The sequence below is a fragment of the Triturus cristatus genome, chromosome 2_2, assembly GCF_964204655.1.
Source record: "Triturus cristatus chromosome 2_2, aTriCri1.1, whole genome shotgun sequence".
Taxonomy (NCBI): domain Eukaryota; kingdom Metazoa; phylum Chordata; class Amphibia; order Caudata; family Salamandridae; genus Triturus; species Triturus cristatus.
Genome location: NC_140582.1, coordinates 264,712,115 through 264,734,356, shown reverse-complemented (window position 1 = coordinate 264,734,356; position 22,242 = coordinate 264,712,115). Strand labels below are relative to the sequence as shown.

Here is a 22,242-nt window from a genome sequence, read left to right as displayed (position 1 = left end):
CATGATTTTGAGTTAATACTGGCCGGTGCTGGCATGTTGTACTGATCTGGAACATCAGACAGCTGTCTGACGCAGTCTAGACACGACAGTCTTTTTAATGCAAGCTCTGGGCGAGGTCACACATGGTGTTGGGTAATTTACTTTACACTTGCTGAATGTCTCACAATAAAGATATATGTGTTTGTTTTTAATCATTGTCCGTAATTGACAGCACATCATTGATTAACTGAAACTGTGTACTTTATTTACAAGAGTAAGATAAACTACTTTTTTGTTGTTTTTGTTGCTTTTATAGAGCCCAAACTCAACTCAAAGATATTGGAATGTTCTATGTGAGCACCAGTCACATAACCTACTTTGAAGCAGGAGGAATCTACCTTCGCAATTGTAATATGAATGTATTCAATAATGCTTCACTTAGGCCCTTTTCCCAGTTAAAGAGCCCATCATCAGCCATACACACTGAGATAGGCGAACTTACACACACAAACACACTCTCACACCGTTACACACATCAGCACCAGTTACTCATCCAGCACTCACTTAGACCTACTGCATGATGGTCTCGCTTCTCTCTCAACTGAAGGCAGCACGTAGCGTGACACCAGGCGTGACCATAGTCTTTCAACCACTGCAAGTCACAGAGCAGTGTGACCCCTGCTGTCATACTCCCTGCTGTAGGCAGTGAACGAGCCTACCATGTGGCAGAGTAAAAGAGGGCTGAATGGCGGTAAGTATGTTCATACGTAGCACAGTTATAACGCACCCGCTGTAAACGTTCTGTGTGAACCCCATGCCATAGATGAAAAACACAGCGGGCACATCACTGTCCGTGCACAGCGAGTGCCTATAAGCCAGTGAAATGATTACAAGGTGTCACACACATGCATTACAAAAATCCCAAGAGCCAATATGCACAGTGACTCCACCCAAGCCCCTTGCAAATCCAACCGGTAATAAAAAGATAATATTGGGAGGATATCAGCATGCATACCCAGGCTACAGAGTCCACCAACCCCATCCAAGACTCCAGTCCACCTCCTGCCTTTCCCAGCTCTCTATGCTCGTCTTGTGCTCTGTTGACCCTGCCCTGAGCTAAAGCAGTCCACAACCCTGGGCAGACAAAATCAACAGAACTGAAAGAAGGCCACACTCCCCAGATGATGTAACTGCCCTGGCTTCACTTTGTGGGAGAGGGAAATTTTCACCCGAGTCAGTGAAATAACACACCCACTCCAAAAATGAATCTCCAAACTTTTTTGATGTGGAACAGAAAGCGTTTTTCTGAGCTGCTGTTGCTTTCCCATCTCCTTCCTTCTCGCTTACCATAAAAGGTGGGTAACAGAAGATGAGCATTCTAAAACTTCCATTCCCGAGGACATGGCACCAAATCCCACATGCTGCATCCATCGCTACGTGTGACGAACGGGAATGGGTGGGATCTTTGCCTGTGAATGACGGGCGGCTGCTCTCACACAGGGAGGGAGCCTCCAACGCCCCAAACCATGATACTGACAGCCTCTCTGGCCTATAGAGAATACTGCCATAGACTACAATGGCAATGACTCATTATGAAGGGCTTTAGAACAGCAAGCCCTTTGTCATGCATCCCGGTTAAGAAAGTTGATGTACTGCCTCGCTTCCCTTTCCTGACTCAGAGTGAGGTGGGGCAGGCAGCCTGGGACAGACAGGCCAGACTTAAATTCATCTATTTGTGTAGAAATACAATTGTATCTCTAAATAAATCGATCTATTTAATACTTGTGCAGGAATGTGAAGTAATATCGGTGGGGGGCGCATTTCCAGAGCCCTAATGGAGAATCAGGTAGTAGCAGATCTACGAGTAGCTCTTGAGCTACTCGTTGGAGAAGCCTGCAGTAGTCTATTTTAGAAAGAGAGAGGGTCGTCGTTATAGTTTTCTGCAGTTCAAATGGAATACATGGAAGAATTTTTCTTATTGTCATTAAAGTATAGAAGGAGGAAGAGATGACGGTGTTATTTTGTTCTGTGCCAAAGTTAATTGCCAATTGTTTTGTGTTTATTTAGAGTTTTCCTTCGCCTTATATTTAAATAGCCTTATATTCTATCTGGCTCTGTTCTGATGAGAGCTGTCATTGTACCAAAAATAGCTTAAGCTTCATTTTCTTTCAAATATAGCACACGCTGCATTAATTGGGGATTACCTGTGCCAAACAACTTTGGAGTTTCTGGTTTGTCTCTATATATAGCAGTTACTGCGCCTTTATTTTGTATGAAATGGCTCTAAATTCTGACGCCCTCTGCTGGCAGATCTTTTGGGATGCTCTAGCAACAGCCACTGATCCACCAGACACCCAGTCACACTATAGCCCTATGCTTATTCTACTGTTGCGGGCTGACAACTCCACCTCTGCAGATGCAACAGATCCCACCCATCAACTTGGCAGGCAACCTTCATTTAGGAGGAGTTCAACCACACCTCCAGAGCTCTGGGGAATAAATCTCAGCACAGAGTTCAGTCCTGTCTCTCTTCTCCATCTGCAGGTACCTCTCCTGAGATCCACAGAGCCTTCCTAAACACTCGGTCGCAGCCCTCCGGGTCGCACACGCCAGCAGGATGATCAAAGACGTGCACAGCTTGGTAAGCATGGGACTATCCACCACAGACATGAGAAGCAGGAGGGCTGTTCTTGTCTTGCTTTCTTCTTGATGAAGCATGCTTGTTCACTTGAGGGTATATCAGCTGCTCTGGGCACCTGGCTGACTTTACCATGTGTTTTATCCTTTGGGCTCCCTTACTATTCCTTCAGGTAAGAGAATGCTGTGAAGCCGCGTCCTGTTTCACGATGGTGCATGTTCCTTCAGGTAGGAGTACGTCCTGCAGTCACCTCCTGTTTCATGTTGGTGCTTGTGACGCGTGCCCGTCACATCTCTCCAAATGGACCACAAAGGAGAGGCTGGCAATGGTATCTCCACAGTACTGGCCAAGCCCATTTCAGAATGAAGCAGCAAAGGCTTGCACTGAACGAGTTCTGTGTTCATGTCATTATGAGTTAATGCATACTTGGATCTGCTCAATCCCCTGAAGCAGTTGGCTACAATGAGTTTGGGTGTGCCTGGCATGGAGGTGTTCTGCGTTGATGTGCATCAAGCACCTCTGTTTACATTCCTGATGTGTCATTTTGTAAATAGTTATAATTTGTTTTTATATACTATCTTATGCTGGGGCATTGTGACATTCGACCTGTAGATTGAAAAAGGTTTTCTGTAAGGAATGGGTTAAAATATACTGTTAGGGATGAGTATTATGGCACATGAATTCGTTTTTGGCACCATAAAACGTTTTAATTTATTAGGTTTAGTATAACAGAATGTAATATATCACGCGACAAGAGATAACTTTGAGGATGGTATAGTCGAACATACAGCTCAACGTGTAACAGAATAATACACAAACAAGTTTTCAGCCTGGACAGAGTACTCTAGTGGTCACCTTCAATGTCCTGAATGATCCAATCAGAGTAGTTGAAAGAGACGATGTGCGTGTCCAGGCTCTTTTCAACATTTTAGCAACATTCTGTACATTCAAACACATGCATTTAAAATCTTTATTTAAAAATAATGGTCTTGGATGCATGACTTTGAAATTATTTCCTTTTTGACTGGTCATACTTCATGTGTGACTTCGAATTACATTTTTCTTTAATCCCTCCAAACTTTCTTGTAGAGTACCACATGACTCAGCCATAGTTCTTGTGTGATGTACCAGTGCCTTCTGGTAGAACCATTTATTAATTTGTTGTTAAAATTTTGGGATTTAGCGAATTTGTGCGAATCACGGCAAATCAATTACAGATACAAAGTACAAGGACTCAGGGCTAGTTTGCGAAATTGTGCACTTTATATCTAGTGCAAAAGAGGTTTGCAAGTGTTGTGTATAAGGACTATAGTTTAGCTATAGCACCATGCAAATGAGGCATCCGATAATGTTATTGAAGGTGCTGTTTAAATTAGAACGCCTGTCTATACCACCTCTATGTTGTCGTCTGACATTTGATGTAATATCTCTTGTCAGTTTACTGCATGGCTTGACTGAAACAAATATTTAAATTCAAAGTGGTTTCACATCAAAACAATTTATTTCACGGTAACCTTCATCTCTGAGAAAATAAGAAATCTCTGGGTAATGAAAAATGTTTGAAATGCAAATAGAGAAATATAGGGGCAAGTTAATAAGGGCTTTAAAAGCCAAAGAAGCGGAGATAAAAATATCGCCCTATCAACAACAGGGTGCTAACATGCAAAATCGCATGTTAGCACCCTTTTTCACTACGCTTCCCTTTGAATCTCTAATGAGATGCAAAGTGGGCGTTCAAGAGCAAAATAATAGGAGAAATGTCGCTAAGCGACATTTCTCCTATTATCAAGCTTCACGCTAACCCTGTTAGAGACACAAAAAGCAGCGCTAACCACGGTTAACGCTGCTTTTTTACGTCTGCTAATTTTCAGACTTAGCCATGTAATCCAATTGGAGGTGGATTACATGGCTAAGTCCACCATGGGCTATCAACAAGGATATCCCTATCCTTGTAGTTTTATCGCTGCATTACCAGCGATAACCTCCCAAAATGCCTCTATCGCTGGATTTTTTGTCGCCTAGGCAGTTAGCGTTGTTAATAACGTGATAACCAGGCGATATTATCCAGCGATAGCGGGCGTTAAAAAAATTAACGCTAAGCGCCCTTAGAGTTAATTTGCCCTATTCCTTGTTAATATGCCCCTACATTTCTACTAAAAGTAATTAGAATTTTCATCTGATATTTCTTTTTTTTTGTATTGAGTTTCAGCACACTTAGCCCTGATTTATATTATATCGGAAAAGATACACAGTCGCAAAGGTTAGAGAGTCTCTTTTCCACCTACTGAAGGTCCGCCCACCTCATAGTTCTAATTGAAAATACTATCTTGGTGTAAGCACCGGTGCAGAAAAGCAGCCCCTGCTGATTGAAATATAAATATGTGATTAAGGTGGATCTGTACATATGTGTCATTATTTGGCTGCCATTTATTTCTCACTTCGACACTAACATTAGTTAAACTTGTCAATTTGATGCCAAAGTGTGAGAGACTCCAAGGATGAGTTGTGGCACAGAACAGAAGATTGGTGGCAAAAGCAGTGTAGACTTCCCTTATAGTGTATTTTATGCTCAATTGCAAATACCGTCCAGGTGTAAAACTCAAAGAAAAGTTGTTGATTGTACTTATGCACCCTCGAACCACTGGTTCTGGAAGCAAGGACCCTTGCCTTATATTGGCAAGGAGTCTTTAATTTGGCTGTAGCATAACGTGTGTATTTGTAAAGCGCACGTTCACCCCAACCGGGGAATCTTGGCACTAAATAACATGTTTATTGTTACCCAACAGTACTCATTTTATCAACATCCTAAAGGATGAGTGGACCACCCGGGATTTGAACCTGTGACAATGAGGTCGAACACAGGCCCCTGCAGTGGCTAGTGCACTAAGCCACCACAACCAGCTCATAACTAGAAAGTGGATGCTATCTGAGAACAGTCCAAGACCAGTTAGATTTACTACCTGATCTAACACTATTTTTGGATAACAGTTATTTTCAGTGGGTTGCAAAGTCATTTAGACTTTGCCTACAAAGCTAATAATCAATTGGCTATTATTCAAGTGAAAGGCCTTGTCCGGGTTGACTCCCAACAACTATATATATGCTCATTATTTTGCCTCTACATTTGATTCGTGTGTGTTTGCTAATTCTGTTCATATTTGCTACAACGAATTTGCCCACTGTCATCCCACCCATTATTACTAACTCAAGTTACTGTTAAGGATATATAAAAACAGTTTAAAGCAGTAAAACATTTCTAATTCACTGTGGTAATACCACCTGATTTGTACTTTAAGTTGTTGCTCCTTGCTTTGACTAAACGTGTTATTGAACACGAAAAGCCTGTATACAGTCATCAAAGTTTCTGCAGTTGAATCTGGGTGCAGTGACCCAGTAATGTGAATCATTATATATGATGTGCAGCTGGAAGTGAGCAATCTTAAAGAGCCCTAGATAGTCTTTCTTCACTATCAATGACAACCTGTACCCTAACAAATTCTTAACCGTCCATAAGTGCTTACTTCTATTTATATCAAATATTTTTAAATTGTCAAAGGACTGACTTTCTATGCTTCCGCAATTTAAAAGTGGAGCATACAATAATATTATTCTATTGAGGAGAATTAATCTCACAGTGAGTGCCAGTGATGTACCATCTTTGCCACAATGAGCAGTAGAGAAACTGGAAGAGTGATGATGAGCGTTCTTCTGATTTATTTTGCTGCTTTTTGCCACGGGGTTGTCTATTTTTCATTTTCTAATTTTTGATTTATTATACTTACATTTTTGGGGGAATTTATTTTCTTCTAATAAGAAAATGCTATGTCAACATGATGACAGTTACTTGTTTATTATCTGGACGGCAACCACTTTACTATAGACAGGGTGTGTTTGTGATATATTTGTATTAAATTAACCCTTAATCATACTTACATGTTATATGCAAGCCAAAGTATTTACACAAATAGAACCGTGTGTAACCATTTTGTATGCCATACACATACAATGTAGTCACCAATAAAACAGTTAAAGGCACATTCAGCAAGAGGGTCGGCAGCACTTATTGTTTCATCAACTAAAGTAGCACTTTTAAACATATCTCAGGCCTCTCAGGGCAGCCTGTGTGCACTTTTATATTGCCAATTCGACCTGGTAAAATATACCTTTTTCCTGGCCTAAACTTCACTTTTTAGTATATATAAGAAACCCTTACGGTAAGCCTTAAACAGCCCATAGGGCAGGGTGCATTGTATTTAAAAGACATGACGTGTTTTTAAGTTTTACATCTAGTGAAAAACTCCCAAATTTGTTTTCCACTAGTGTGAGGCCAACCTCTCCCGTAGGATAATATTAATTTAACTTATTACATTGAATAAGTGTTAAATTGTGATTGGGAACAGGGTGAAATGTCAAGTTTGGTCTTAAAATAATTGTACATAAAATTCCCTTGAAATATAAAGTTGGATTTTGAGCCACCATTCTGAAAATGCCACTTTAAGAAACTTTCCATTTTCTCATTCATTTGGTGCTTGCATCCTGTGTGCTGTCACACATGGCTGTGAATATTTGGCAGTTGGCCTTTGTGTATTCTTCCCAGACCGCAAATAAAGGAAAGACTAGGTTTTGTCAGGATGGCCCATTCGACCAAGATTGGAGGGGTGGAGCTGGTCCCTGCTCCACCTACATTTCAAAGAGCTGCCCGAGCACACTCACAAAGGAGCTTGCCCCCAGTCTTTTGTCACCCTAGACTACTTGGAGCCTGGGCAAGGAAAGGAAGGAGCTTTCCAGATCCAGACGGTAGATGTTTCCCCCACTTCTAAGGCGGACAACAGGTATAACAATTGGACGTTCAGCCCAACTCTTTAGTACACACCATCTTAAGACCTGGATTTTTCTGATCTTGTTCGGCGCTGCCACCTATTATTGCTGCCCTTGATAATAGGTGGCAGCGTCGAATTCAATGGGTGTTGTGGTGGAACGCCCACCGCAACACCCACTGCACGCCGCGTTCACTCTAAATTTACTGTGCAAGGGGCACTATTATCAAGGCAGCGTTAAGTCTCTTAACGTGGCTTTATGCCACGTTAAGCGGCTTAACGCTTCCTTGATAATAGGGAGCTGACCCAATCGCCACCACAACGTCACAAAAAGTGATGTTGTGGTGACGATAGGGGCTTGACAATATGCCCCTGTTTCTTTCACAAAAAGCTGGTGTGCAATCTGCAACCACTTTTTAGGTATGGAGTAATAGTTGCTCAGGCCCTAAGTTCTGTTACGTTTCCAGCTCAGAAGCTTGTGGGTGTGTGGCTCTGAGTCAGATCCTGGCAGGACAAGTTCTGCTGGGTCAGGTCTGATTTGGTTTAGCACCCCTTCATAAAGGTGTATCTCATGATGGGCGTGCTCCCAGCAGGAGTGAGAGAACAGGGGCTGCTGAGGCACAGTCAGATCAAGGTCCTGGCTCCTTCACAACAGCCCCTGGGTTTAAGCTATGTTTTATGGAATGGGCGGATGGAGACAAGGGACGCACCATGAGATTCCAATATGGGATTGAGAAAGAAGCATTGTCTTTGTACAGTTGTAATTAAGCTGGCAAAGATCAGTAAAATGTACTCACAAGTGAGGGAAGTTTGAATTGAGGGGATACTTTTCTTCAAAAAGCTTCTTGCTTAGAAATTCTTTAAAGTTTGGTATCTGGTATTCTTAGATAATAAAACTAAATGTGCGACGGAGGAAACGAAGCCAGAGCTGTCAGAGTTACACATGGCTGTGAAAGGGATCATCGAAGAATTTCCCTGCTTCAATAAAAGTAATTCAGTCTCAAGCTCACTTGTCTGTCTTTTATATATCCATATGGCTCAATGGCACTTCTTACATGGTTCCTTAGCTGACAACTGGCATCTGTTTCTCTAAGCTCCCTCACAGGGAAGAGTTGGAGAATCTTTCATTCATTGAGCTCTGAGGACACAAAGGGGTAGAATTATCTAGACTATCTAGATACAAAGCACCACAAGGTCTTGAAAAATGGTTTACTTTCCAGTGCAAAAGTGTGCCCTTTTTTCCCAACACAAATAGTGCTTTGCACTGCTATGTGCCACTTTGTATCAAGAGAACATGACATGGGTGGTAACAGGGCATTCTAGAACAAGCACCAATGTTCTTCCACACAGCGCCCTACCTGCTTACATTATCCGACTGGGCTTTGTGTCAAAAAATAACTCCCCCTTCCTCCTTGAGGCAGGCACAACTTTTGGAGGAATGCATGTATTTGTAAAGCCAATGAACATATTGCATGTGTGTTGCACTGTGCAACACGCATCCAATGTGTGAACTGTTTTAAACATTATTCAACTAGTGTACTGGAAGGTTGTATATCCATTACAAAACTTGTGCTGGACATCACACAAACACTTTTGCACCATTGAGCAAAGGAGTGTGAGTGGCGCTAGACAACCAGCTTATGCACAAGTGCAGGGGAAGAGAGAAGCAGCTGGCCATGTTCAGTAAATGTGGCTCTGCGCTGCTCTCCCTCGTATGCCATGCAGGAGTGCAACTGCACTGCGTTACGCTATATTTTAATAAATCTGCCCCACAGATTTTCTCATATCCCCTTCAATTCAATTAGCCTAGTCTGGCGCTGTCAATAATGTGTCAGCCAATCTAGGCAAATGAGCTAAAACATTGCTGCTGATAATGTCATTGATAATTACTTTGAAAATTTCCTGTCACTCTAGGAACAGCGGGAAATTATGTACCTCTTGCAAAGATGGGCATGTTTACTTCAATTCAAAGTAACAATGTTAAACCCAGAAATTCTACTTCCCATTTTCTCCACCCTATTGATAGAGATATTCAGCCGGAATATCAATAGTGACAGCCACACTCTGAGGGCATTGTGAACCTACAGCAATAAAACCTAAAAAGAGATGGTGACTAACTCATGATTAGTTAAACTTGTAAGTGGTCAAGAAGATGCTCATAGTGTTGGTGGATTAGGTGGTGAGTGTTGTGGAGTTGGTAGGATGGTGATTGGAGCTTGGTCAGTGACCTTGATAGAGGTAGAGAAGGATATGGGTGCTTCTGCAGGAGACTCATTTTCCGGGATTAGTGGTGATAGAGTGGCACAAATAATTCATCAATCAATCAATCTTTATTTCGACATAAGTCATAAAAGTATTTATACAATTGACATTAAAAAACTGTAAAATTAATAGAAATATAAGAGACCATAAAACGTTGTACAATAGCTGAAAAGGAAATAGTGCAATGTAGAAGTACCAGTTATTGCAACTACATAAAAATAACAAGACTCAAGAATCATAGCAATAGTAATAATCAGTGCAGTGTACCTCCATACAAGCTATATTATACTATATAGGACCTTCTCATACATCTGTGACACTATAGCGGGAGGATATAATATCAAGCAAAGTTATCACAAATGCTTCTTTTCCTCCACATAGCTGCGGGGAATGATGACACAGCAAAAACCATTACAGTAGTTAAGTCTGTTTTAAAGATTCAATAGGCGTTCATACAATGGGTGAACCCCAGATTTTTGCAAACGGGAACAATACAACGCTTCCTAATCTTTTTATAGGCAGGACAGAAAAATAGTATATGCAGTTCATTTTCCTGGTCGGCATCACAACCAGGACAGTTTTTTTGGGAGAGCGGCAACCATTTGCTCGTAAAGGCTCTTATAGGTAGGGTGCCGTATCTCCACTGCAGATCCAATTTCCTTGTGAAATATGGTCTGATATAATTTAAGGCATCCTCAAGGTAATAAAAATCTTTAAACATTAGAAAAGATTGTGTTCAAATGGATGATTGAGACTTTTGTATACGAACAGATAGTTTAAATTCATAATACGAGTTAGCCAAGTGCTTTCGTGAAACACTATTACATGCTGTCGCCGGATTGGACCACAGCTGTGGGAGGTCTATTCTCCCCAGTTCCTCTTTCACATATCTCAGCCAAGGATGTTTCCCTACATTGGGTAGTCCTAAAACTTCCGTAAGTTCTTTCCTATAAGCCTGGAGCTCTGGAGTAATCCAGATCCTCCGCCAGAATGTTAGAGGTTTAAGGCCCAATTCTTCATCTATAGATCTGAGGCCCAAATCGAGTCTTAATGGCAGTAAGGGAGAACTGGGGGGAAGGGCCAACAATTGCCTTAAGAATTTATTTTCTGTGACTGTGATCTCCGGACGGCAATGAAAGCCCCAGAGTTCACCTCCATAGATTAATCCACCCCTTGCCTGTAGTTTGTAAATTTCAAGGGGTGGGGCAATTGGTTTGGCACAAGATTTATTTAGAAGTCTTATAATCCCCCCTGCCACTTGGGCTAGTTTGAGTTGGGCTTTGATTTGGTGTGGGACCCATGTCATTGATTCATTTAAGGTGATCCCCAAATACTAAAAGGTCTGGACCCTTTCTAGGATAGCTCTCCCTATAATCGGATTAGGGCGTGTCATTGCTGGAGGGTTAAAGATCATATATTTTGTTTTTAAAGCATTAATTTCTAAACCCCGTTCAAGGCAGAATATCTCAAAACCGTCCAACACTCGTTGGATACCCATCGGAGACTTCGAGGGTAATAAGGTATCATCTGCGAACATGATCGCAGGAACCCGAAGTCCAGCTAATTTAGGAGCATCACTATTTATGACCTCGTTCAGATGTGAAAAGACTCAGTTGACAAAGAGGCAGAACAGGGTTGGAGCCAGAACACATCCCCGTCTGACTCCTCTGTCAACGGGAAATCTAGAAGTTAAAGCACCATTTTTCCCACACCTGACTTGTGCGAAATTTCCCTTATGCAATCGGATTATCATATTCAATAAGGGAACAGGAATGCCAAGTTGTAAAAGGACAGACCATAGTTTGGCCCTGGGAACTAGGTCAAACGCCGCACGAAGGTCCACAAAAACAGTGTATAACGAACCACCCTCTATTTTAACAGTTTTCCAGAATATCAAAGTCAGGCGGAAAATCTGATCCGTAGTAGAGACATTCTTCCTAAACCCAGCCTGATAAGGGCTAAGGATGGAGGACTCTTCAATCCAGTCCCTAAGGCGATCTAAGATCAACCTTGCAAAAATTTTTTGAGGTACATCAATAAGGCTGATAGGCTTGTAGTTGGCTGGGAGGAGAGGTGAGCCCTTCTTGAAGATTGGGACTATCTCAGCTCCCAGCCAAGTACTAGGTATCGGCATACCCTTCTGGACTGCATTGAATAGAGCCGTTAGATAAGGAGCCCAAACCTTGGGTTCATGTTTAAAAAGGTCACCAGGCAGTTTATCCAAGCCAGGCGCCTTGCCAGCTGGAAGGTTAGATAATATAGCAAGGACCTCATGTTCCCTAAACTCATCCTCTTCTAAATCGGAGGTACAGTTAGGCATTGCTGCCCCCTGGTCCAAATCATAAGTAGAGTGAACACCTCCATAGAGGGAGGAGAGGTGATTTTCCCAGACAGTAGCAGCAATATTGGGTACGATCGCCATTAGGGGATCAGACGACCCCGTATTAACGATTTGCCAGAACTTCCGGGGGTCCTTTGCTTTTAATGCAGAAGTTAAATTAGCCCAATTGTCACTATCCCACTCCATCTTGGCATGATAAGTTAGTTGCTTATATTCTAATAGTTTTTGTCTTATAAGCTCCTTATCGTTGTTAAGCTTCACAGCCTTTAGAAGTTCTGTTTTTGACTTCCTACAGGCGGCATTGTACCATGTAGGTTTCGTGCCGCCCCTTCTCTCTTTAGGCACTATAGGATTAAGAATATCAGCCAAAATGTTAATTAATTCGAGGTTTAAATCCTCAAATTTTCGGTATGTTTCGGGAGTGGGGCACTGTAATGGTAGGCAAGCAGTAGCTTCCAGTACCAGAATTACCTGCTCATAAAGTTCTGCCAGTGACGCTTGATGTGTAACTAATTTATCCCACCTGACCCTACGCCTATTACTGGATAGTAGGCACCTGGAATCTGGGTCATTGATTGAATTGCATAAACCTTCAGAATTTGCCAAGGAAAGAAATTCTAGGATCAATGGATTATGGTCACTATCTTTCCTAGTTTCTATCCTAAAGTCAATGACCTTATCCCATGCGCAACTTTCAACAAATATATAGTCCAAGCCAAGCGTGACTCTTGACCAAGCTTGTTGAAAGTGCACTTTGAAGGGACATCTGATTTAGAACGCCCATTGCATGCCCTGATTGAATGTTTTAGGGTTAGGGCCATGATTTGAACGGCCAAGGGCGACCATGACCTAGGCGAAGGGCCCACTACTGGGGGTATTCTCCAATACTCAACCTCTTCCACAATACCATTAACAGTCAGACCTGGAAGCGGCTCAAAATGACAGTTAAAATCTCCTCCTATCAGAACAGTATTACCCTGGGCGATCGTATTTAAAAGTATAGAGAGCTCTTCAATAGTATTGGCCTCCGATGTAATATTCACAGGTCTTGAATACACGTTAATCAGAGCAAGCCTAGATCCATTCGGCCATTCCAGAATCACACACTGGAGATCCTCCACGACAAAATTCTCAGTGGGGTGGGAGTAGGTATAGGTTCCAGAGTTGCTTCAACTTTACCCTCAATGATCAATGCGGTCTCCACCCTTCGGCCTTCCCCTACGACCACACTGGTCGTCGGGGATGGTGGTGCCAGAGAAGGCCCCTGAGTGAGCACTCTGGGTGCTATCTATTCCCCCTTGTGCACCCCTTTCCATGCATATAGCTAATCGATCCTGGTGGTCAAATTTGTTAGTACTGCTATCCCTTGCCCTTAAATAACTGTGGATTTGAGTTACTGGGTAGTCAGTCCACCTCGTCCAGGCAACTGAACCGATTGTAATCCAGGTAGTGCAATGCCCTGTTAAAAGAGTGTGAATTGTTCCTATTCCCTATAGGATGACTATTACACCCCACCCTTGTCCAGCCCTCCTCCACTCCTAAGTCAGAACATCTAACAGGGGGTGGATAAAAGAAGGACAATGGAAGGGTCCGGATTAAGGACTCCTCCCCAAAAAACGGGTTTCTAAGAATGTGGGTGACTGTCTCTGGGTCCCTAAAATTGACCACAATGCAATCGCCACTAGTATTTTTCTTAGTTGATCCCAGCCATGAGACTCTTCTAACCATCAGGATTTCACTAAAGGTGTGTGCGGGAAGGGGTCTGTGCTTGTTTAACCAGCTTGATACTTTGTTTTTTAGTGAAACAAATGGCTCAACTCTTGTGTTAGTGAGTTTGGGGACTCCTACTAGGACCACTACCAAGGGAGCAGCTTCCGGCGGTAGGTTTACTATCAACTCCTTTTTCACTCTATTACCCCCCATTTTTCCCTGCTCGATGTTTGGAATAGGCTTTATCGCTGATGGCCCAGGAAGGGGGGGAGGGAAGAGTGGGTGTTCCTATTTAAAGTATCCTGCAATTGAGAAGAGGGATTTGACAAAGCTGGAAGAGTTGTTGAAATAGGAGAGTTGGCTAGATGTGCACCTCTAACATTAACATCCATACTCCTTTCGGTAATTTCCATAGTTTGTGGATGATCAGTCCTAGGCCCAATGGCCCTTTCTATATTAGCCAACCTAGTATCGATTAGATCAAGTCTAGTAATTAGGGGATTCAAAAGAGATTTCAGAATACTTCCAAAGTCAAGAATTTGCGGATCAACCCTTACTTGCATGTCGTCGCTAATAGTTATAATAGGGGGGTGTGCTACAGAAGAACTCGGATCAGGGAGATTAATGGGCTCAATGGCAGCAGGAGGGAGCACCTTAGCATTTGCCCGGCCCTTGGGGTTAGTATATGTTACAGAATTAGATAGCCTTGCCTTCTTACCACCTCCCGCCTGTGTCTCTCGCTTTCTTTTTGGAACAGCCCCCTCCCTATTACCTCGTAATTGAACAGTACTGGCCACAGGGCCACTAGCAGACGTCACATTAGCAGTAGGGGGTGGCGCAATGCTAGAGTTCATTGAGACCGTTACAGAGTCACCGTTATATCCAGGACAACGCCCAGAGTCGAGCATCATAGTTGTTTCCAGTTGATCAGTATTGGATACAATATTAGGCAACATAGTACACCTCTCAGGAGTTGTTACATTCGCTATGTGGCCGAGCGACGATCTTTTGGCATTGTCAATACCCTGCGAGAGACGACGTTCCAAGATGGTAATCTCATTTGATAATAGAGAATTAGCTCTAAGCAAAAAACAGTCCAATGTTCCCGCCATGATAGTGCTAGACGAATGAGCTTTACTTCTTGTCTTCCTGGTTGCCATTATTTCATATGTACGCAAAAGTATTAACCTAGGATATTAGAGAATAAATCAAAATCAACAAGTACCTCGGTTAGAAGAAGCCCAAGAGGGATGGCCCGGTCCGGTCTTGCACGGTCTGTAACGGGCTAGAACGGGCCCGCGCCCGGCACGCGCCCACGAAGCGGGGGCCGCGAGCAGTTTTCAAGCTGCAGGCAGGGGCAGAGGCAAAGGGAAGAGGACACAGGTGATGAAAATACCGGGCTGCTGGTCCTCGCAGTCCCTCGCACCAGTAGTCAGCAAACAACTCCTTCTGCTACGAGCGGCTCCCGCAAATCGGGGGCCGCAAGCAGTTTTCAAGCTGCAGGCAGGGGCGGTGGCAAAGGGAAGAGGACACAGGTGATGAAAATACCGGGCTGCTGGTCCTCGCAGTCCCTTGCACCAGTAGTCAGCAAACAACTCCTTCAGTAACGAGCGGCTCCAGTGAAGCGGGGGCCGCGAGCAGTTTTCAAGCTGCAGGCAGAGGCGGAGGCAAAGGGAAGAGGACACAGGTGATGAAAATACCGGGCTGCTGGTCCTCGCAGTCCCTTGTACCAGTAGTCAGCAAACAACTCCTTCTGCTACGAGCGGCTCCCACGAAGCGGTTGCCACGAGCAGTTTTCAAGCTGCAGGCAGGGGCGGAGGCAAAGGGAAGAGGACACAGGTGATGAAAATACCGGGCTGCTGGTCCTCACAGTCCCTTGCACCAGTAGTCAGCAAACAACTCCTTCTGCTACGATCTATAATGCTTTTTACACTTAGATAATCTTAAATGACAGTGTATCGACACTGGTTTATTGGTCCTCAATATACAACTTGCAAACATATGTTGAGGTAAGAGAATGTAGGTTATACAATGCACATACAAAAAAGTCAAGTACATTTAATCTAATATTTCTTCATTGTGCAGTACATTCCACTATTCCTAGGAATCAGTTCAGCATAGTGATCCTAGAAATGGTGCATAGTTGTGGTGATGCAGCGGCATGCAGCCCATGTCAATTCAAATCAATTCAAGACCTTTATTCGGCGAGTAGAAACTGCCATAAAAGTATATGCAATTATAAACAAAATTCAAGCAGTAGAATGTAAGAAAAATAAAATCCTTTAAGATATCATAATCTACATAAACAATCATAAGCCCTAGACAGAATCAAACATAATACATTCTCTTCAATAAATAGCTTTAAAAAAATAAAAAGAGCAATCCCTTGCATCTTTATGGTTTCTACTATTCTGGATAATAAATAAGGGTTTCAAATATTGACATCGCAACTCCTCATAAAGCTCACAGAATTTATAAAAAGTGTTGCTTACTCATTCCATCACAGGGGCAAGGGATTTTGTCACAGGTATAAGCATTCATCTTCGAAATGCAACGAAATGATGCACCATACCATATCTAAGCCTAGTTAGAACATACTGATGTTGGTTGTTTCTAACACACATCAAATACTCCTGACACCCATCCCTTTCCTCCAGGGACATATACCTAGCGACATTTATTTTCTGCGTCCCTACACAAATTCTAGCTTCAGACCTATGCATTAATAAAATGGCCATCATGTGACTGTTAGTTAATGCTAATACCTGGGATGTCTCCCATCCCATTGCCAAATTAAACATAGAATCAAACATGGAAGCTATATAGGCCAGCCATGAATCGTGAAAGGCATAAGCCAGTTTTAAACAATCAAGTGTAATCAGTTTGCTAAAGCAAGTTTCTTCATTTATCCAGATTGAGAGCCAAAGCAACAATAATATCATTAACAGAAAATCCTCTAAATAAAACAGTACCACCTCTTTATGTACAATCAGGGATGGGGCTGAAATAGGCAAACAGAGTAGCTGTTTTACAAAGGTTTTTTCTTCAACTTGAAGAAATTTACTAGGAGTGTACCCCCACAGTCTAGTCCTAAATGTGGGAGCAATTAATACTTTGGCCTTGTAAATCTTCTTTAACAGGGCACTGACCCAGTTTAGATGAAAAATTAAAATTCCCCTCACAATTCCTGCTCATTTCAAGTTTAGCATTTGCAATCTGTATAAAATGTATACAGTCTGTTGATTAGGGAGCCTTCAATACATACAGGCCTACATTTATTTAGTTGTTTCCTGCATATCATTGTGAAAGTCTTTGATTTATTGATTAGCATACTTTTAGATGCCATGAACTTCCCGAAGGCTACCATCAATATCTGCATTCCCTTGGGGGTGTCTTAGATATTAATACGACATCATCGGCGTATAACAACACCAGACTAGGGCGCTGCTGTCTTTTGTATGACAAATGTGTGCTGCATTTTGTGGCTCAGGAAGTTTTACTCATGTCCCAGTGGTGATATAAGAGTAATTTGGCTGAAACCAATACCACTAGATTAGGGAATCACATGATGTGTGTCTTTCACTGTATTCACTGCTTTGATTTTAGTGAATGACATGATTTTCAAAAAGCAGAAGCAGTGGATCCATTACTTATTTGAGCATCTTGAAATAGGTTAGTTGGGCTGACATTTGTTTCATACATACACTAGGTCAGAATGCCGCACAGTTAACAACTTCACCAGTGAAGGTACTGCTATCTGTATACTAGTATTGGGTAGCAGGTATTCTAGAATGGCATGATGGACATTCAAGTCTGTTGTGAACTAGCCTTGGCATCAAAATGTTCATCTTGGAATTGGGTGGAATCCCTCTCTCTCTATCGGTGGTGGATGTTGGGTACGTGTGAGTGTTGGTCTGCTTTGGATGGAAAGTCAGGCACATTGGCTTACACGTACTTAGTAGTCCAGCCTTGCACCCCAAGTCAACCCAGAAAATGTTTCTGCCAATAGCTTAGGTCTGTTCCATTTGACTGACTGAAGTAGACAAATACAGAAGTAAGATCTGAGTTCACAAAGCTTGCATGCGACACTTGAACCTTTCGCCACAGAGCAGCATTGCAAATGGCCTGTTGCAATTTAATTTGTACTGCCTAATGATGTACGAGCTACATACATACATAGGGGTAGTCTACAAAGAGGTTTGGCCAACATAAGTAAGGAGGGTGGTCTAGCAAACATCAGCCAGAATGTTTTATATCTTTCCGAACTGAACTTTCATTTGAAGAGAGCAGAACTGAAATTAGGAAAGCATGAAGGCAGGTAACAGTATAAAAGCATCCTTATTGGTGGATATTATCTATAATCATTATGATTAGGCTTTACTGCATTGAAACATAAATGTAAAATCCTAGGAGCTGGTTCTGTATAGGGTGAGCTCTTTAAAAGCTGGTACATAATACGATAGTGTGATTCCTCCTCCCCCACAAAATAGTTCTGAAAGTGAAACGGTGCCAGCATGAAATTGTCTCGATCATCAGCAAATACCCAAAATAAAAGATATCTCTCCCATTGTGCTGCAGAGTATTGGCCTTCAATGCCAGTGTTAGCTGAATTAGGTCCACAAAACACTAAGTACAGGAGAATGAACAGAAACAGTAAAGCAGCTGAAAAAATATCTCAAAGGTTTAGTGCAAATGCTGCAGAAAATTATGAGCCGGCACCGATAGCGGCTGGTTCCAGGACACTCCGATTCAATCTGAGCTATTTATCTTGTGTTCTTTGTATGCAATAAGACCACTGGTGGATGTGGTAGTCAAAAAATGATGATAGTGTTTCCAATACATTCTTATTCATGGACCCACTAATACATTTTCACAATTGCCTCCACTCCCTTTCGTCAATTTTAACTCCTCAGTTATTCTGCCCTTGGATCTTCAGCCTCTAAGAATATTAGTTGTTCTCTTTGGATTTTGTTTGGTTATATTAAACCTACATGCACTTTACGAGTTGGAGTTATAACCAAAACCCATTGCTAAAGTGATTAACTCCAGGTTTACCTCCGAGTCCAAATGTTTATTTTTTTCACCCATTGATTTTAGAACTTGCCTTAATCCCACCAGGGCAAACGCCACTAGTGCTAAAATAAATATGAAAAATATCACACAAACACATATATGCAAGTGCAAAAATATTGATAAATTTAACAGAGGAGTTTATGCAACCTGATTACAAGTGCAGTGAATAAGTAGTTGTAAGAAATTGGAATATTATTTGGGGTGGGTGACTATCCACCTAAAAAGAATGGTCACAACATTTGTCAGGGTGAACTCTCAAAGGCGCTAAATTAACCTGAGCTCAACCCCCTAGTAGCTATGGTCATGTTGCATTTAAACACCAGTATATGAATTGGATAAGCATCCACTCTACAAAAGCTAAAAATAAAATACATTCAACTTTAACCAGAAATATTGTTAATTTCTTCTACAGCACAGAAAAACACTTTATCACTATCCACCACCAATCTTAATCTTGTGAGGTTTCCAAGTCCCAATTGTGTTTTTTCGATGTTTATCAACGTATTTTGAATACAAAATGCTGTACATTTTAAGCCTGTGCCCATAGTTTATACTACTTGCTAAAGGGCAAACTGACAGAAAACAACAAAACAAATAAGAAACAAACATTTGGAAAAAAGAAACAAAAAGGTAATAATTGTCTGTCATATTTTAAAAACAAAAATAATTCATATTCTATGCTAAAGGACACTCTATCCATATTTTGTTTGATGTTATATGCTTGCCTGTATTAACAGTTATAAGAACGTGTATTTTTATTTGGGGTGGGTCGTCACCCACTTCTAGGAGTAATGATGATGATGAAGAGAAATTTATAAAAGTGCACAGATGCTCCTGGTTAATGACACTAATTTCTCAGGGTGAACCCCAAAGTCACCAACATAAACTGAGTTCAACCTCCTGGTAGCTATGGTACAGAGCAGGTAGGATTTACTTAGAGCAAGGTGTAAAGTATTCGTGCAGTACCAAAAAAAGTAATAATCAAAATAAAAAAATATTTAAAAAACAAATCAGATCAGAACAATAGAATTAAATGTATTAATCAAAATTACACCAGAACTACAAGAATCCAATTAGGGGAAACCCAAGATATGAATTTCTGAAGCATTAAGTAAAGATAGCGCCAAGAAGCTCTAAGTGCCTATTATCGTCTAAGGAAGTTGTAAAATAGGATCTAGGCACAATTTCAGGCTGAACGGGATGGAGCGCAGGTCAGATTCACCAAGCGGGTTCACCACTGAAAGAGATATACCTTCTGACTTTATCTTTTTATTTTTTATACAGCTAAAATTTCTTCAGCAGGCCAAGACTGAAGATGCATCCCAGGATGGTAAATCAAAACCTGACACATTTGTCACAAGATTCACCTGATGGTTTCTGAGGTCTCACAAATCCAAACTTTTTTTAAGTATCAACTTTTGTGGTTTGTGGAGCAGCTCCTCAGAGTTTCTTCTAAGGCTTCAAGAACCTCAGGGACAGCAGTTAAGGGCCAGAATTCACTCATGCAACTGCCACCAGGAAAGTTAAGTCCACATATAGAAGGTCCTAGACAACTGAATACTTTTTCAAAAAAGGTTTCTTGCAGTTAGTTGTGTCCCTGTAGCAACACAGGAGGACACACAATTGACCATTGGACCCCACTCTTTTGTCCTGGGTGCAAGAGGGAGGTAGGTCCAGTCCTTCAGTGCTCCTCTCAGGTTGTATCAAGCACGATCCAGTCCCGTTCTGATATTTTGCACATTCAGAAAGTGTTCTAAGGAGGGCTCTTTGAAGTGCAACATTGATGGCTGGTACTAGCCAGTGGGCGAGGAGACTCCTTGATACTCCCTAACCAATGGGGAAAAAGTTCCCATGGACAACACTACCTGTGTTTTCAACAGTTCCTGTTTGCCCTACTGAAAACAATCCCAGTATCCCTCACTCCTGAAACCCAAGATGGAGATAAACTTCCCCCCTTTTGCACAGCCTGTTTTCCCACTCAGTGGTGTGACTTCAGAAATCAGCCACCCCCTCCCTTGTGGTCACTCTTAACTTGTTCTGGGGTCATCTCCCCTCCCACTTGGTTTGGTGCCAGCCTGGCTGGGAGGACAAAAGGTTGCCTTCTCAAGGTCTTGCCTTATATTTACTTGTGAAAGCGCAGGCTCCCCCACAAGTTAATGAAGTTCCTGGGTCCACCCTAACTAGTCTTTCTGAAAGGGGAAAAACACTTCAATATACACAGGCAATTATTCTTGCTCTGGGAGCACTTTCACAACTCTAAGGTCAAGATACTGGGGAGCTAATAGAAATTAGCATCCAGGGCAGGCAGGAAAAATGTAACTTTCTAAAAGTTACTTTTCTGAGCATTTATGAAAAAACAACATCACCAATGAATTAGACCTTTAATAAATGTGAAAGGTAGACTTTGAATAATTATTCTAGCCTTTACCTGTTAAAGATTAACGTTTATAATCTGTACTTTGACATTTTCTAGGATTCATCTACAGCCCTGCAAGTGGAAGTAGCTTTAGAGGGCTAGTCACTGGAGGAACATACCAACTTTAATTTCATGCATGTACTTTTCACTATCATCCGCCCTACCTTGTTGGCGGCAAGGTCTGCTTAGGATTGACTTCTTACTATTTAAAAGCTGGAATTCCTACCTATCAAAAAGAATTATTTTCACAGGTTTATTTTTAAGGTGCTGCAGTTAGGCTACGCATGGTAGGCCTGAAGCCATGTTTTACAGGGCAACCCTGTGGATGGCACTGTAGGTGCTGCAGTCTACAGGCAAAAGACAAACAAATGATGGACAGGATGCAGAACAAATTAAACATTTACCACCAGTCAAAAGATCTGGGTTAAATCCATTGTTCTTTTGCTCACCATGCCATCCCAGTTTAGACCCAGCTGTATGCAAATGAGTCTTGACACTGCTCCTCTTGGGAGCACTCCAGCCCGAACTGCCAAGCCAGGTCCTCCCTGGACCAGAAACAAGAATCCTGGGATGGGTTTTGGGGTATTACACCTCATCAGCCAGGCTAGCTTGAATCCAGTGGCACAGTGAGCCCGGTACCCACATCTGTGCATAAACTTGGGTGACATGGTGAGCAAAGGAACGATGGATTTAACCCAGATATCTTGACTAGCGTGGTGAATGTTTGATATGTTTCTGATTCCGTACATCATTTGTGTGTCTTTTGCAGTCTACAGGCAGCATTTAACTTCCAAATCCTGGGTGTATTTCCTACTACATAACACAACATACTAGGGAATTGTACGCAAGTTAAGTATGTCAATCAGGGATAAGGCAATTTAACCATATTAAGAGGGGGCATAAGAACATTACTTCTGTTTAGCAGGGGTAAAGTGCACAAAGTAAAAAAAAACTGCAAAAACAGGGTCCAGAAAAAGGAAAGAAATATGGGGTAACGAAGCAGAAA

At 42.0% G+C, this 22,242-nt stretch overlaps 1 protein-coding gene across 3 annotated transcripts in view; it reads left to right on the top strand.

Moving 5' to 3' along the window:
• The first annotated feature begins 2,466 nt into the window (after window positions 1–2,466).
• The window catches only part of LOC146862129 (thioredoxin-like), a 100,523-nt gene continuing 80,747 nt past the window's right edge, over window positions 2,467–22,242 (top strand). For all 3 annotated transcript variants that reach the window (XM_085641319.1, XM_085641320.1, XM_085641318.1), the window contains exon 1: window positions 2,467–2,620. In XM_085641319.1, coding sequence (XP_085497445.1) covers window positions 2,597–2,620 — 24 coding nt within the window. In that variant the 5' untranslated portion in view covers window positions 2,467–2,596. The remainder of the gene's footprint in view (window positions 2,621–22,242) is intronic.